Source organism: Chiloscyllium plagiosum, chromosome 9, assembly GCF_004010195.1.
Source record: "Chiloscyllium plagiosum isolate BGI_BamShark_2017 chromosome 9, ASM401019v2, whole genome shotgun sequence".
NCBI lineage: Eukaryota > Metazoa > Chordata > Chondrichthyes > Orectolobiformes > Hemiscylliidae > Chiloscyllium > Chiloscyllium plagiosum.
In genome coordinates, this window is record NC_057718.1 from 28892115 (window position 1) to 28909527 (window position 17413).

General features: G+C 41.7%; 1 protein-coding gene across 3 annotated transcripts in view; it reads right to left on the bottom strand.

The window, feature by feature from the left end:
* Nucleotides 1-1705: 1705 nt before the first annotated feature.
* LOC122552723 (tetratricopeptide repeat protein 7A-like) overlaps nt 1706-17413 on the bottom strand; it is a 421938-nt gene continuing 406230 nt past the window's right edge. Inside the window, exons 21-22 of one of the 3 annotated variants that reach the window (XR_006312460.1) lie at nt 10553-10720; nt 1706-2982 (exon numbers count right to left, since the gene is read on the bottom strand). Coding sequence is in view for 1 of the 3 variants with exons in the window: in XM_043695624.1 (XP_043551559.1) it covers nt 10682-10720 (39 nt within the window). In the remaining 2 variants the exon portion in view is untranslated. Of the gene's footprint in view, nt 2983-10203; nt 10721-17413 lie in introns of those variants that run through there. The other 2 variants (XM_043695624.1, XR_006312459.1) reach the window with 2 other exon arrangements.

Below are 17413 nucleotides of genomic sequence, written 5' to 3' on the forward strand. Positions count from 1 at the left end.
TTACAGCATTGGATTACAGCTAGGTTATTGTTCTATAGGGAAACATTCTAACAAGATGTAAAGTGTATGTTAGAGGTAGTTACAATGTAAAGAAACAAACTATGCAACATTTTGATGAGCCATTTCACAGAAAACAGACAATTTGAAACCTCTAAATGTTTGAGAACCAGTTTTATCACTGAAGATGTTTATTTGGGCGGCACAGTGGCACAGTGGTTTAGCACTGCTGCCTCACAACACCAGAGACCCGGGTTCAATTCCCGCCTCAGACGACTGACTGTGTGGAGTTTGCATGTTCTCCCCGTGTCTGCGTGGGTTTCCTCCGGGTGCTCCGGTTTCCTCCCACAGTCCAAAGGTGTGCAGGTCAGGTGAATTGGCCATGCTAAATTGTCCGTAGTGTTAGGTAAGGGATAAATGTAGGGGTATGGGTGGGTTGCGCTTCGGCGGGGCGGTGTGGACTTGTTGGGCTGAAGGGCCTGTTTCCACACTGTAAGTAATCTAATCTAATCTAAAAAAAAAATTTCTTGACCAAAGTATTCTGGTTTCACTTATAAAATATAACAGAATAAAGAAGGAATAGTTAACATTTCAGTTCTAGGGGTGCACTGCACGTTTATTGGAATATCAAAATTACCTAATGCAATTAAGAAATTAAGCTTCTGCAATAATGGCAAAAGAGATTGAACTGACTCTAGGAAAGCAAATTGACAGGTCATGGATCATAGCACGGGACCATTTGTTTATCATTTTCATTAGGAGAACAACGAATCTAACCAGGTGCTTGAATGAATAAAGTAAATAGTGTAAGGTAGATCATATTGTTGAGTCAATGTTCTGTACCAAGCCTTTGTCTTCATGGGCAATGCAGCTGTAAATGTTATCAATCATACTTCACATCTTCCAGTGTTGCATTTCAGCCAGTCAGGGATGGATAGGTATCAGAAGTTTAAAAAACATATACCTGATACCCTAATATCTTAATTGCTCAACAGAAAGGCCTTAGCTACCTGATTCTGCAGGGAGAAAATAATATTTCAAAAAACTGTGCCCTTGAAAAGTTTCTCTGAGTCATCACATTGTGCATGAACTGTGGTTTATGAGGAATTTACAACTTGGTGATGTCAATTCCAAATAAAATTGAGCATATGATCTAAATATAACGCCGCTGAATTAGTCAAAAGCTTTCCATCAAGATCCGTTTTCCAAAGGTTCACCAAGCTGGTCACTACCTGGCTGGGTAACTGAGAAGAACTCTGGGATCACTTTCCTGATGACTGATGTGATTAGAAATGACTGCTCTAATGAGTGAATCATAACATATTCATGAAGTGGAAAGTGTGGCTGCAAACCCGCTTCCAACAGTTAAATAGTAACTAAGTGCGCATGTGTCTCCCTGCCTCAAATAACCTGCAGTGTTTATCAGGGACTTATTCCAAGGGCAACAATTCAACGGATATAACAATCCAAGAGACCACAGCTCTGCAACTCATGTTTCACTATCTTGCATATGTTCATACAACTTCAGTTATAATGAAAAGACAAACATTTTCTTTCATTTTCGTGATTGTTTTCTTTTAAAAATATGTTTATTCATTAATGAATTCATATTCTTGAATTTTCAATATACTTCTGTATCTTGAAGATGTTAAGGTAAATCCTCAATATAATTCAGTTCTGAGAACGGTGCCAGCTAGGCTGCCATAACTTTTAAACGTTTAGAAGGTGGAGCAAGACAAATTCTTAATAGCAGAAACCTTTGGATCAGATACTTTGTGTAAAAAATAAAGGCTTAATCAGTCATTTCCAGCTTTTCTGAGTGCCAACTTGCTCTAACAACACTATTATACAAGATCATTTTGGGTACAGTTTCATGGATGCTGTGGTATTACTCTGATTGCTACTGTTGCTGGCATCTTATGGCATCTGCCACCTCTAATGGCATTTGGCACTGGGTAGATTGCTGCCACTCCTCCTCCTTTGACTATATTGTGTATTAGGGCCTGTTTCATGTTCAGTGATGGAGGATATATCACTCTTTACAGAAAAGGCACTTGTCTAGTTAACAAGGTGGTTTGTTGCACAACTACATTACTAATCTGACATAATTACCAGGACTTTTGGGAGTTGTATTAAATACATCTGCTCTCTTTGGAGGTTAATATTAAACGCACTGTCTCCACCCAAGGACTGTGTGTGACAGCATCAGAATGGCTGAATGTTACTTAATACTAACTCCTTCAGAACCATTCCCTTCAAAACAGATGCCTTTCAAACAGATGCCTTTAATTCAGCACAACTCAATCCCATTCATATTCACCACCATTGCCTGGTGTTTTCCCTGATACATTCAGGAAGGCTCGTGACACTGCTACCTGGAGCACAGATTTAAGGTGATCAGGAGAAGGATTAGAGGGGAGATGAGGAGAAGCTTTTGCACCCAGAGGATGGTGAGTGCCTGGAATTCACCGCCCGGTTTATGTGGAGATCCTCAGCTTTTTGAAAAGAAACCCAGATTTGCATCTAAAGTGCCTACAAGGATTAGGTCTGGGAATGTTGGATTAGAATGCGTGGCTAGTTTATTCAGTTAGCACAGAAATGATGGACTGTTTGACGTCTATCAATGCTTTAACTTTTCTATGGTTCTTCTTTGAATTTTATGGTCCAGAGGCTCATGGTGGATCTTAATAGTTGGGGGTGAGAAGAGTTGTGGGCGGTGCTGGTAGAAGCCTTCTGCCTTCTGGATGTTCATCCTCAGATCCATTCTCTCATTTGCTTTTGTAAGTGCGTCAATAATAGTTTGGAGCTCAGGTTCTGAGTCTGTACAGGTGCAAGTGCCAAGAGTCATCTGTTTACTGTCACTTGACAACAAAGAATAAGGTGATGTTGGTTCTGAACTGGGTAGGGTGCAGGTTAAGCAGTTTCTTCTTTGTCCTGTATCTTAATTCCACACCAGCAGGTAGCTTCATACCTTGGGGATAGAGTCTGCAACAAAGAAGATGAAGACAAACATGAGAGCATTGACAGCCTTGTAGAGCAGACACCTCAGAATCTTTGAGATCATTAGCAGTGATGCTTCCACAATATATTGTTAACCTATTGTCAGGATAATCACTGTAGGCAAGGAGAATTGAGGCAATTCTCAGTCAATCCGCGCAATGGGTGGGCCACATTGTCTACACACCTGAGTCAAGACGGGCAGCACAGTGGCTCAGTGGTTAGCACTGCTGCCTAAGAGTGCCAGAGACCCGGGCTTGATTCTAGTCTCAGGTGCCTGTCTATGTGGAGTTTGCACATCCTCTTCATGTCTGCGTGGGTTTCCTCCGGGTGCTCCAGTTTCCTCCCACAGAACAAAGTAATGCAGGCTGGGTGGATTAGTCATAGGAAATGTAGGGTTATAGAGTAGGTGGACGGGTCTGGGTAGGCTGCTCTTTGGAGAGTCAGAGTGTACTTGTTAGGCTGAATGACTCAACACGCATGGTGCTGGAAAAGCGCAGCCAATCAGGCAGCATCCGAGGAGCAGGAGCATGGACATTTCGAGCATAGGCCCTTCAACAGGAATGTGGGGGGTGGAGCCCAAAGGAGCTGAGAGTTAAATCTGAGGGGAGGTGATTCCTCAAACATTCCAGAGCGTTGTCCCGGCCTCTGGAACCGCTCGGACGCTATTAGCCACGTGACCATTACAGCTATCACCATCGTGGCAAATTATGACAATACCTCCATCCCCACCACCCCACAGAACGGGATCACTGCCAACTGCACCACCTCCACGAGTAGAACCACCCCCTCCGAGAACGCCAACAGGACCACCGCCTCCACAATTGCTGACAGGTCCACCGCCTCCGCGATTGCCACCAACAGCTGCCTCCGTGATTGCCGCAAGAATCACCATGGCCAAAACCACCACAAAGACTACCCGAAATGTCACTTCCACCCAGTAGTTGCCGCCGCCTCAGCCACTTCCACCCCCACCGACATCGCTCACCGGAACACCGCCAACGAACACGCAGCCACTGCTGAAAATATCGCGAACGTCACACACAATGTCACTTCCGTCCCAGCGGATGCTACCACTTCCGACCCCCATGGTGTGTGTCACATCCTTTTGTGATGTCACCCACTATATCATGACACACAATCTCCGCACCCACTCCCAACTCCAGCCCCACTCCAGGTCCTAGCCCCCAGCCCTGCAGTGTTATTACCATTCCCGCAGATCTCCCCCTCAATGAGGTTGAACAATCAGTCCTCAGTAAAGGCCTCACCTTCATCCCACTATGCTTCCACATCAATGAATTCAATGTGCGTCACAACATCAAATGTTTCTTCTGTCATCTCCACCTCAGTGCTTACTTTCTCAATTCAGACTCCCACCTACCTCCGAGGACCCCTTCGCCTGCCTCCAACATACTGCATTCACTTGGACACCTCATGCTGGTCTGTCACCCACCTTCAATCTCTTCATCTGCAACCCCAACCGCACATCTCCCCCATTTATCTCTCAGCTGCCTTGGACTCCCCCTACATTCCTGATGAAGAGCTTATGCTCAAAATGTCGACTCTCCCGCTCTTTGGATGCTGCCTGACCTGTTGTGCTCTTTCAGTGCCACACTTTGACTCTGCTCTCCAGCATCTGCGGTCCTCTCTGTCTCCTAGTTGATTGCCTGAATGGCCTGTTTCAACACTGTAGGGACTCTATGATTCAATGAAGACATGCAAAGCGAATTCACAATTCCAAGCTTTACAATGGCAACTGGTTACAGACAGAGGAAATACTTCACAAGGACAGCCTCAAAGCCTCCCTGAGAAAGTGTAATATCCCCTTATTTGTGGGGTTCTCTGACCTAATACTACATAATTGGAGGCAAAGCATTTATCAAAGTGCTAGCTAATGTGAGCATCTCTGACAATTCTAGTGGAAACAAGGTCAGCATTTATTGCCCTCTCTTACAAATGTGACGATGAGCCTCCTACTTGAACTGCAGTAGCTGTGAGGTGTAGGTGTTGAGGCTTGCAATGCTGCACAAAGTTCCATGAATTTGATCTGACAATTAAGAAGGATCAGTGGTACAGCTCCAAGTAACGGGTGAGCTTGCTTGGTGAGAAGCTTGGTAAAGAAGTCTTGGTGAGTTTCTGCTGTTTTGTGGATGATATATGCTGCAGCCAAGGTTCAACTGTGGCAGACAGGGGGGGGGAGGGGAATGTAGAAGGTGGTGGATGGGACACCAGTCTAGCAGGTTGCTTTGTCCTGGACAGTGCCAAGCTTCTTAAATGTTGTTGGAGCTGCACCCATCTAGAAAACCTGGGAGTATTCCATCAAACTCCTGATTTGTGCCCTGTGTAAATTTGAACAGGCCTAAACAGAGTCAACGCAGGAAGGACGCTCCCAATGGCAGGAAAGTCCAGAGCCAGGGTCACAGTCTAAGGTTGATCGTTTAGGACTGAGATGAGGAGAAATCTTTTCACCCAGAGAGTGGGGAGCCTATGGCATTTGTTACCACTGAAAGCAGTCAAAGCCAAAACATTGTATGATTTCAAGAAGGAGTTGCACATAGCACTTGGGGCTAAAGTGACCAAAAGATATGTGGGGAATGTGGGAACAGGCTACTGAGTTTAGATGATTAGTCATGATCATATTGAATGGAAAGGTAGGTTCAAAGGGCTGTGTGGCCTATTCTTGCTCCTATTTTTTATGTTTCTCTGACACACTTTGAGGAGTCAATGGTGAGTGTGCTCTAATCGCTGTGTTATTTATATGTATGGCCCAGTTCAGTTTCTAGTCAATGATAACGCACAGAATGGTGGGAGTGGGGTTTCAGCAATGACAAAGTTGTTGAATGATAAGGAGAGGTAGTTAGATATTCTCTCGTTGGTCAGTTGAGGCTGTTCTACTGTATTCAAGTATTGGCTTTATGAAGCATAAAGGTGCCTACAGTGCCCGTTCCTGTTGAGGATGGGCATGATTTGCTATCTGGTGGAGAAGGATTGGATTGAGCCATACTATTGCCTGATATTGAATGGCTTGGAAACACAGTATCTGGGCCTACTGAGGTGGTTTTGTAAATTGATAGAAGCTGGACCCAAAATCTGTAACTGATCAAATCTGAAATTCGCTTTTCTCACTTTGCATCGCTGACATTTCCAATTAATAATAAATGTAAAATCAGATCCTCTTGCAACGAAGTTCATAATGAGCATTTGATTTGATTGGGTTTTCTGAAGGGTGGGTGTGAGGGAGGGGATAACATCACCATTAAAATGATTTGGAAGCAAGTTTGCAACAGATGCATTTTGAAACATGAGCTAGAAGAGAAAATAACTAAATGTGTTTCACTCACACACCACAGTCATGTAAACAACCTACACAGGGGCTGCTGTTGTGAGATTAGGCCATCTCATGATATTCATTTTTTCCACAAGGAAATTGAAGTAAAACCGGAATATATGAAATCAGTTTTACAGAGATGTAAGGGGTAAGAAAGTGGCCAAATAGCCTCTTTCTGTGCCACATCTTTCTATAACTTGATGAATAACAAAACTCAATGAAACATGTCCAGTACCACATTCCTGAGTGAAGAGCTTAAAGTGGGGAAAGCCTGTCTTGAGAATGTAAAACCAACACTTTCCTAGATGTAGAGTCGTAAAGTCATATGGCACAAAAACAGACCCCCTCGGTCCATGCTGACTGGACAACCCAATCTGAAGAAGGGCTTATGCCCGAAACGTCGATTCTCCTGTTCCCTGGATGCTGCCTGACCTGCTGCGCTTTTCCAGCAACACATTTTCAACCCAATCTGACCCAGGCCCATTTGCCAGCACTTGACCCATATCCCTCTAAACCTTTCCTATTCATGTACTCACCCGGATTCCCTTTTAAATGTTGTAATTCTATGAGGCTCCATCACTTTTTCTGGCAGCTCATTCCATACATGCACCATCCTCTGTGTGGAAAAGTTGCACCTCAGGTCCCTTTTAAATCTTTCCCCTCTCACCCTAAAACTATGCCTTCTAGTTTTGGACTCTCCCACCCTAGGAGAAAGACCTTGTCTATTTATGTTATCCATGCCCCTCATGATTTTCTAAACTTCTGTAAAGTTATCACTCAGCTTCTGATGCTCCAGGGAAAACAGACCCACCCTTTTCAACTTCTCCCTATTACTCAAATCCTCCGGCCCCCAACATCCTTGTAAGTCTTTTCTGCAGCCTCTCAAGTTTAATAACATCCTTCCTATAAAAGGGTGAGCAGAATTGTATGCAGTACTCTAAAAGTGGCCTCATCTTGTCCTGTGCAGCCACAACAAGATGTTCCAACTCCTACACTTAATGTTCTGACTAATAAAGGTAAGCGTGCCAAATGCCTTCTCCATCATCCTGCCTACCTGCAACTGCATTTTCAAGAACCTTACACCTGCACCAAAAGGTCTCTTTGTGTGGCCATACTCAGAGTCCTCCCATTAATCTTGCCCTGGTTGGCCTTACCAAAATGAAATGCCGCACATTAATCTAAACTAAACTTCAGATAAGTAACTCTTTCTATTTTGTGTCTTTGAATCTTGATATCAAAATCAATGTATCAGATAAAGCTCAAAAGTTCTACTTATCTATTGCTCACTCTTCAATCCAAAAAATGGAATCATGTTTAATGCAGACAGCACTTTATCGTGACTAGGCATGGAAAATGAGAGAGAAGTGATCTAAGATTAGGAGAAATGTTTTCCCTCAGTGAATTGTGAGACCTTGGGATTCTACCTCAGAAGGTAGTGGAGATGAAATCAATGAATCTTCTTTTAAGATGGAGGTAAATGCATTCTAAAATAAAGGAAAGAAATCAAACAAAGAACTGCAGATGCTGGAAATCTGAAACAAACACAGAAAACACTTGAGAAACTAACAGGTCTGGCAGCATCTGTGGAGAAAGAAATAAAGTTAATGTTTTGTGTCACGTGACCAAAGTTCTGACAACGATCACTGGACTTGAAGTATTAACTGTTTCTCTTGCAGTGGATGCTGCCAGACCTACTATGCTTCTCCAGATCTTTCTGCTTTTGTTGTAATTAGATTCTTATTAGGCAAGGGAATGAAAGACTATCATTGTAACTGAGAATGTGGATTTGAAACACAAACACATCAGCTCTGATATTTTGTTGAACAATGAAGTAGGGTCAAGTGGCCAAATGACCGGCTCCTAATTTATACATTTATGTGTCATAGGAACAGTGAGATTTGGCATGGATTTCACAAGATGGATCCCAAAATACATAATCCAAAATGTCCATTGCAACTAGCCAGTCACACTCCATTGCACTGATGGCTTTGCGTTGGGGAGGTGGAAGCTCCATCCCTTGAACAGATCAGAAATTCCTCAGTAAGGTCGGAAGCTGGTGATCCTGATCTCCTGCTGGAATTATGGAGAAAATTGTCACTTGACCCACAGATTGAAAGCACCATTAGAAATATTTCAAACACACAGAAGGCAGTTCTTTAAGCAGGTTTAACCATCATTGATAGGCCTTTACCTTTCTGGAAACATTGAGGTTGAACTGATGAAGTGATTATTTTCATAATCTGCAGTGCATTTCAGTAAAGACCTCCTCATTGCAGCCACAACTATAGCTCATCGGAGCACAGAAAGCATTTCATTTCTACTGGCTGCAGAAATATCTGTGACCATGATGTGTGGCATTCAGGTGTCCATCTCCTGCCAGCCTACAAAGAGTTGTTTGCCAGTCACTACTGTGTAAGGGAGTCACTGAGACCTTTAGTTCTTTGAGATATACATTTCAATTTCTCTTAGCTGCACAATGGAGTTGGACTCAGTACACAGCTTGACTTGGGTTTCAGGCTTCTTCATTCTGCAGGATATCACTGGTTGCTTGGATATTGCATTGTGGACTCTACACGTATTCTCTAACCTACACTATCCTCAATACTACAAAGATTTAGCCCTCTTTATTATCCAGTTGGTGTATGACTGCAGCAAAGAATGCTTGGCATCTCCTGGCAGCAGGCATGATATCCCTAATCTGCGGCAGTCTGTTGTGCTATCCGAATTTGAGACCTAACGGTGAATATACTGGACAATAAAGGTTTTCTAACAATGTCAAAGTTAATGATACTGATGTGTAGCCCTCACAATGTCATATGGTTCATAAACAACAAAAACCATTCTGCCATGCCAGTGGTGTTAGAATATTGGAGTGCTGTAGCAATGATTGTACCCAGCAGAATCGGTGTCGAGACTAGTCGTGGTCTGCTGCATTGATCTGGACAGCATGAGGGGACAGCTGTTGCCATCATCTACAGCAAGCAGCTGAAGAGCAGGGGAATGAGGTAAAGCAGGAGGTGGAGGAAAAGATGAGGCAACCTGGACAGTTTTGTCTGCCTGGACTCTCCACGAATAACTCATCCGAGTGTGATACCAGTAACCACATCACCAATTCTCCACTCACCAACAATCCGAAAACATCCTTTTCCTTCATCACTGACCATCACTGCATTTGCTTGGCCACACTGCAAACATGAAATTAAAATCCACCAAATTTATACATTAGATAATTTCATATTCCACACTAATCATTTTCGTGCATTCCCTTGTTGCCTATTTTTAGTGTGTCTTTATTATTTCTGCACAGCAGCTGCAGCATGCCTTGTGGAAGGTGACTGACATTCAGTCAGAAAAGATTGCAAATGGTCTTCCAGGATGTCCTTGAGCTGATCTTCTTCTGGATGGTCCAGCTTTAGACTGCACCACCGTCACAGCAAGAGAGGCAGTAACCTGGGCTGTGTGGCTGACCCGCACTGCTGCTTGCGATGGATAATGCTACCAGTCTGAGCAAGGTTTGTTCTCAGTGGAGTCACTGTCACTGTCATGTTCCTCAGCAATTGCCATAATGTGGTGAATATCAGTCATGTGATACTCTTGGGTCAAATGCTATAGTTTGAGAGCTGCTCATGAAGCATATATCATAAAGATTTGGGTTCTTGTTGAGACAGGAGCCTTTAAGTTTAATAACAAAAACAATCGCTATGTATTGCTGTAAAAGCACAGACTGACAAAAGATCTGGGTATGTGTTCACTGATGTTATTATACATTACAGACATATAACTGACTGACAGAACACCACATTTTGTATTGTATTGTATGAAAGAGGGAACTGAAGTTGGGACAGGTACCTTTATACTGGAAATGTCCTGATATAACTGCCTTAAAGTCTGTCTGCTCTGGAAATCACACAATGACAAAACAGCCAGTGTGCTGGATTGTTGCGACACACTGCAAGCCATAGCATGGAAATGCATAGTTGCAAAATACAAGTGATTTCTTCTCTTGTACTGGCTGTGAGGTGTTCACTAGATATCAGCCGGATCACAGGCCCTGAGTCAGATATTTAGATGTGAACATTGCCAACTTAAACAGAAAAAACAGTAAAATTTATGAAAGTCTAACTCATTTCCTATATTTCAAAATCAAGCCCTAGCAGAACCAAAGCACTCGTTTCCAAATATTACTGGCATTTTATTGTTTTTTTCCCCTCTGGAATGGAAGCCACCAACCATTTAAATGCCTCAATTTCCAATCAAAGTGCTTTCGAGAAGTCAGTCATATCAAGGTGGTGTGCAGGATTAGAAGATACAGTGATTCTCCAAGCGAGGTTAAAGCATCAGGTCAAGGTCGTGGTAGATCTAGAACGAGTTCTGAAGTCTAGGAATCCTCAAATTCACCTATGACAAATATAAAAGCAAAAATTGACATTATCAAGCATCAAAATCAAGAGTTGTACTCAATCAGAAAATAAGATAATTAGCATATGGAAGATGAGAGCAATAAGGCTAAACGTAAAATTCCAGTGCCAACAGAAGTCAAAGAATCACAACTTAACTTTATAATGATTCAGCTATGTTGGGATTTGAACATGCATCTTCAGAATATTAGCCGCCAGTTTTGGATTACTAGTGGAATGATATTACCTCCATGGCACAACCTTTGCCATAGCATGCGTAAGGTGATAAACTAGACAATCATCTCCATGTTTCCCTTTGACGTAGGCTAGAAAATAATCTATTTTCTTACAGAACAGCCTCACAGGTTACAGTAAGGTTGCTCTACTCCTAAATTAGTGTTCAAACACACTCTTAGGACATCATTCACAAAGAAAAAGAAAAGCATGACAAAGCGATGATGATATATGAGGCATGAAACCTAGCGAGTTCAGTGCTAGCCAGAAGGTCATGGTGAAAAACCTCCAAGGTGATAAGGAAAAATATGTCTATAAAGTAAAACAAACTACTTCTAGTTCTGATCAAGGGTCACTGAATCTGAAACATTGATTCTGCTTTCTCTTCACAGATACAGCCAGACCAGCTGATGTCTCTCCAACGTTTTCGATTTTTGTTTCAGACTAAGTATGTGATTGGGATTGTTGTGAAAGTATTCAGATATCTTGCAAAGGATCAGAGAGGGAAGTTTTCGCTGTTGCTTAAATCATTTCCTTGAAAGAGGAAATATGACAAAGAGAGAGGTGGGAAAGACTCCTACAATTTAAATTCCTCCTTCAGCCCAAAGCGTAAGTCAGAGGGAAAGTGAAAGCCAAAGAAAAGCTGAATGATTAAAGGAATATGGAACAAACAGTAGAGTAAAATGATTCAGAGTTTTAAAGACAAATCTGTCAGTGACACAGTTCCAACCATCAAGTAGAGTTCATAGTCAAAGTCAGAATTAGATTTGACACAAAGATGTTGAAACAGTGGAGTCAAATTAAAGTAAATGCTAAGAACTATCCAGACAGAAGGAAAAAGATTTACTGAATGTATGTAGGAAAAAGAAGTCTTTTTTTTCATTATTTCTTGTCAAATGATCATATTTTTGCTGAAGACATACTGGTATGAAGGAGGTTCAATTCTTTTGGAATGCAGCTTACTCTAGCAGGTTTGGTCATATATGTTTAATTGTGATAACAGAAAAAACAAATATGCAACCCAACTGGTTAAATATTTAGGTATTGCCGATATTGGTTTACTCATACTGTATCTGGGAAATTATATATTTTCCTGTATAGGTTTGTTTAAACAGTTGGAAAGGAGTGGTGGGAAGAGCTGCTGTTGCTGCTGCTCCTTCTGGTCTGCTGAAGAGATGTAAATAAAATTACATAAGTAAATCAAAACTGAACGTTTGTTAGTCTGAGTATGATACATCACAGGCAGCTTCTTTCTAGAGCCAAGTTTAGGGGTAGGTCACTATCATTCAAATGCTAGTAGCTTCAAAAAATAGCCAACAGTAGGAACTTTTATTTTGTTAATCAGCTGCTTGTACCTCACTGGAGTGTTCGGTGGATATGTCTTACAACCCTCAACTGGGAAAATGTCACAGGCCATGAACTATATTGAGAAGGAATGTCTTCTGAAGCTGGTTCCCCTGCCTCCCAGTTTGCACCCAAATGCTGGAAACGTTCTGCCCATTCTGTTTGTCTTACCCACACAGAGGAATGAGGCTTCACTGCCTGTGTCTGACATTAATGGGGTAGTGATGGGTTCAGAATTGTGTCAATAAGCTTACTGGACAGTGGTGGCATGGTCAATGCGATTTTAAAGGGACCCTAGCCCCATGCATCCAAAAATGATGCCTTTGCAAGGAAAATGGGGTGCTCCAACATAAATAAGACCATTTCTGGTTGGACTTCAATGGAGCCTGTACAGTGTGCAATCTGATTTCTTCCACAAGGATAGGAAGAGAAAAGATGCTGCAAAGATACAGATATTGGCAGACTTCAAAGGGGAACGGTACACCTTTGGGGCCCTCAAAAATAATCGAGACAATCCTGGGATTTTGGGCATCACACCCACCTCCTCCAAATCTGTTATTTCATTTCCCGGTAGTATCTCCAGTAAATGTTCTTTATCTACCTGAAACTCACTTAGTGATTGTAAACAAGGCTCTTCACTTGCTGTGTAGGTGTTTGTCCAGTTCACCCCATCAATCAGCTGTTGAAAGATCAGAACAAGCCTCCGCTACAGTTATGACCAAATGGAAACCGAGTAATACGATAAAGTGGAAAACATAAAAAAAGGTGCTGGAGTAGGCCATTCGGTCCTTCAACATGATCATGGCGGGTCATGCAATTTCATTATCCCACTCCCGCTTTCTCTCCATCCCCCTTAATCCCTTTAGCCGCAGGGGCCACATCCAGCTCCCTCTTGAATATATCTAACACTCCAACGGCTTCCTGTGGGAGAGAATTCCACAGGTGCACAACTTGCCGACTGAAGAAATTCTTCCTCATCTCAGTCCTGAATTGTTTACCCCTTATTCTTAACTGTGACCCCTGGTTCTAGAATTCCCCAACATCAGGAATATTCTTCCCTCTTCTAGCCTATCCCATCCCATTAGGATTTTATATGTTTCTGTGAGATCGCCCCTCATAATTCTAAATTCCAGTGAGTACAAGCCCAGTCAATCTAGTCTTTCTTCATATGTCAATCCTGCCATCCTGGGAATTAGTCTAGTGAACCTTTGTTGGATTCCCTCAATAGGAGGAATGTCCTTCCTCAGATTGGGAGAGCAAAACTGTACATTATACTCCAAGTGTAGCCTCACCAAGGCCTATGTAACTGCAGGAAGACATCCCTACTCCTCTTCTCAAACCCTCTCGCTATGAAGGCCAGCATGCCATTAGCTTTCCTCATCGCCTGCTGCACCTGCATTACCAATCTTCAGCGACTGTTCCACCATGACGCCCAGGTCTCACTGCACCTCACCTTTTCCTAAATTGCCACCATTCAGATCATAACCTGTTTATTTGCTACCACAGTGGATGACCTCACATTTATCCAAATGACATTGCATTTGTCAAGTATTTGCCCATTGAGCCAGCCTGTCCAAGTCACCCTGCCGCCTCTTAGCACCCTCCTCTCAGCACACACTGCCACCCAGCTTAGTGTTGTCTGCAAATTTGGAAATATTGCATTCAATTCCATTGTCCAAATCATTATATATTCTCAACACTTGGGTCCCAGCACTGAACTGTGTGGTACCCCACTCGTCACTGACTGCCACTCTGAAAAGGACCCTTTTAATTCCAACTTTCTGCTACCTGTCTGTCTACCAGTTCTCTCTCCACGTCAATATATTACCTGCATTACCATGAGGAAGAGGGAAACTCCAGCCACATCACTTGTTATTTGAACTTATACTCTAGTGGTTTGTTACGGTAAGGAATGGCTTGGAGGTTATTATTTACATATGGGAACATTAAAACATTCACAGACAATAAATTGCCAAAATGTGTTCTGTAAGCAAACACATCATGGCAATTAATTAGTGTCAACAGCCATGTAATTAATTACCAATTAATATGATGTGGGCTCAGGGAAGAATGTTGGCCGGAAATCATGCAGAACTCTTCTTTGAATATTATCTGGGATGGGAAACAACCTTGTGGCTTTGAGTTAAAATTTCATCCAATGGATATTCCATTTGACAATCCAGAGCACCTTCAGTCCTGCAGTGAAATATCAGCTGCTCTCCTAGCCAAGAAAAGCCGTACACTGAGATCCCACAAATGGTAAAAAAGGGAGAAAATATTCTTTTAAAACTGCAAAACATTTGAATAATTTCTTTCTCAATTATCACTTCACAGAAGCATTGTCATGAGGGTATTGTCTGGAAAAGCACAGCAGGTCAGACAGCAAGACAATTGATGTTTTGGGCATAAGTCCTTTATCAGGACCACCCTCTTGATTCTGATCTCCAGCATCTGCAGTCCCTCACTTTCTCCTCCATGAGGGTATTATCTGTCAGCATTTGATTTGTAAACCAAACCATCAGTTTCTCTTCCATTAGTTGGAATATCAGGTTGATATTTCATTAGTAGTCACATTTCCTTCATTGTCAAAATATCATTAATAGCACTAATTTATTTTATTGATAACGTCCCTTTCACCAATGTGCTGATTGAAGCCTTAGTTGACAATTTGTCAATATTATTTTCCAATGTCCTGGTTTCTCACTTGGAGCTATTTTTTTATAAGTGCTGAGAAATTTTAATAAAATGTTTTAGTGTTATATGGTTTTGTAATATTCCAATCTTTTGGTACGATAACATTATGAAGCAATGTTTGGCCCAATTTTCCTGAGTATCACTCAGTTCCTTGTATGGCTGCAAGAATCAGAAAAAAGAGGTGGAGACCTGCAGGTAAAAGGTCTATGGACATCTGCTTAAAATTTTCAGAGGTGCCTGGAAAACATGTTACTATGACCTACCCTGGATGCCCTCTGACCCCTGTGGGGCTTTGAAAGTGCTAGGGTAAATGGAACTATGAAGGTAGATCCTAATGCTTGCAGCCTAACATGCCACAGACAGCAATTACTAGCTCCTCTTGGTTCTCCTGCTGGGGTTAGATCCAATCAGGATCCAATGCAGAAGTTCCTTTATCCTTTGAAGCTCTGCTCTTATCTAGCACCAATGCAGGTAGCAAAGGGTAAGTGAGGGAGTAATGGATAAAAAATAGCTTCATACATGACAAGAATTAGAACACCTGTTTAGGTTTTAAAGTGTTATGATAATGGTTATTCATAGTAGCTGCTCGCAGCTGTTTTCTGTGTGTTTTTATCTCTTTTTACACTGTTTATTGAATGTTAACAGAAGTTATCAGCCATTTTACTATTGAATCTTAAACTTTCTCCTTCCACTTACAATTGATCAAACTCTAGTTCCCGTTTATAGCCAGTCTTTTCCAGGTGTTGACACCTAGTTGGATTTCCATGGCATTCCCTTTGATGAATCTTTTTCCCACTATTTCCTCATAAGACCCACTGCATTGTATTTCTCAGAGGGCTCTGAGAAGCACAGTTATTACCCTTGCATTGGTGATGCATGGCAGAGCCAGGAATAGATCAAGGTTCAAATAACAGATGGTGACTGGACTGTATCCCAGACACCAACAGCATATTCATTTCCATGTAAACACCTCATCTCTGATTTCCTGTCAAATTACACAACAGCACTGAATACCATTAATGCACCAATACATTACAATACTGTCTCCAGGGAACTGCACTAAACTTTCCTAAAGTATCTCTTAATACCAAAAACATTCAGCCCTTATCTACTAAGCCCATCAAATGAACCCCAGAAAAATAGTCTGGACATTCTTATGTTCTCCATTGTAGTGCCTACATGAAGCCAAGACAGCAACTTGGTGAGCAGTGAGGTAGACTATGACTGGAGGATGATGCTAATTCTCAGTATAGGATCCTGCACTCTCCCTACTTCTTGGGATCATTTTACAGGCAATGATGTCCAAAAGTAGGCAAGGATTTGTAAATTCTAGGCTATCCTCCAAGAATTTATATTCCCTATTGATATGAGTTGATTTGTTTTGGAATTAAAAAAGATTCTTGAGGTGTAGCAAGTGTTAAGTATACACACAGTAATAGACATCCACCCAATCGAGAGTTCACCATGTGGCAGCGAATGTACATGCACCAAAGCCCAAGTTGTCTTAGAATGACTTGCTATGTTAATAATTTAAACACAAGTGTGAGAGCTAAATTTAATCTTCTGTCAATGCCAAGGTATAGTATGGCGATGCATGATAAACATTTAAAGGTTTACTTTCCATTGGAACATGAATTTCCAGGTTTTTCTTTACAAAGGGCCTTTTGTTTGGAAGAAAGTTTATTTTTCTACAATAAACAGTTAGGGCAACGAGAGTGGAAGAATTAAAACAGAGTTGAGGAGGAATTAATTCTCTCAAAAGGCCATTTATCTATGGAATTGAAAACCCCAGAATATGGGTGGACTCCAGGAACCTGAATAAATTTATGAAGGAGATAAAGAGATTTTTAATTAGTAATGCGTTAAAGGGTTATGGAGAGCAGGCAAGAAAGTGGAGTTAGGCAGAGATGAGATCAGCCATGATTGTATTATATGGTGAAGCAGACTCAATGGGACTACTCTTACTCCTAGTTCTTGTGTTCTTATATTGAAAGCGAAATACTGTGGATGCTGGCGATTAAAAGAAAAAATAGAAATTGCTGGAAAAACTCTGCAGGTCTGGCTGCATCTGTATGAGAGAACCGAATTAATGTTTCGAGCCCAATACCTCTAGTTTGGAACTCAGGTCTCAGGTTGAATCCTGAATTTGTCATGAATCTTTACTATAATCTTAGCAACGTAGAAAAAAATGTTAATTGAGGAGCACCAACCAAAATTCTATTTCTGTAAAATTCCCATCGATGTTTGAAACCCAACAGTTGTCTGTTAAAGTACTTCCATAAACATATAGGCCAAAGCTGACTGGTGAGAAAAATGGTTTTCCTCTTGCAAATTATAAGATAATTAATACATACAGATGATTCTATTATATTTGAATATTTACAGTACTGTTCCCGGATCAACACATAGTAGGGTACATACT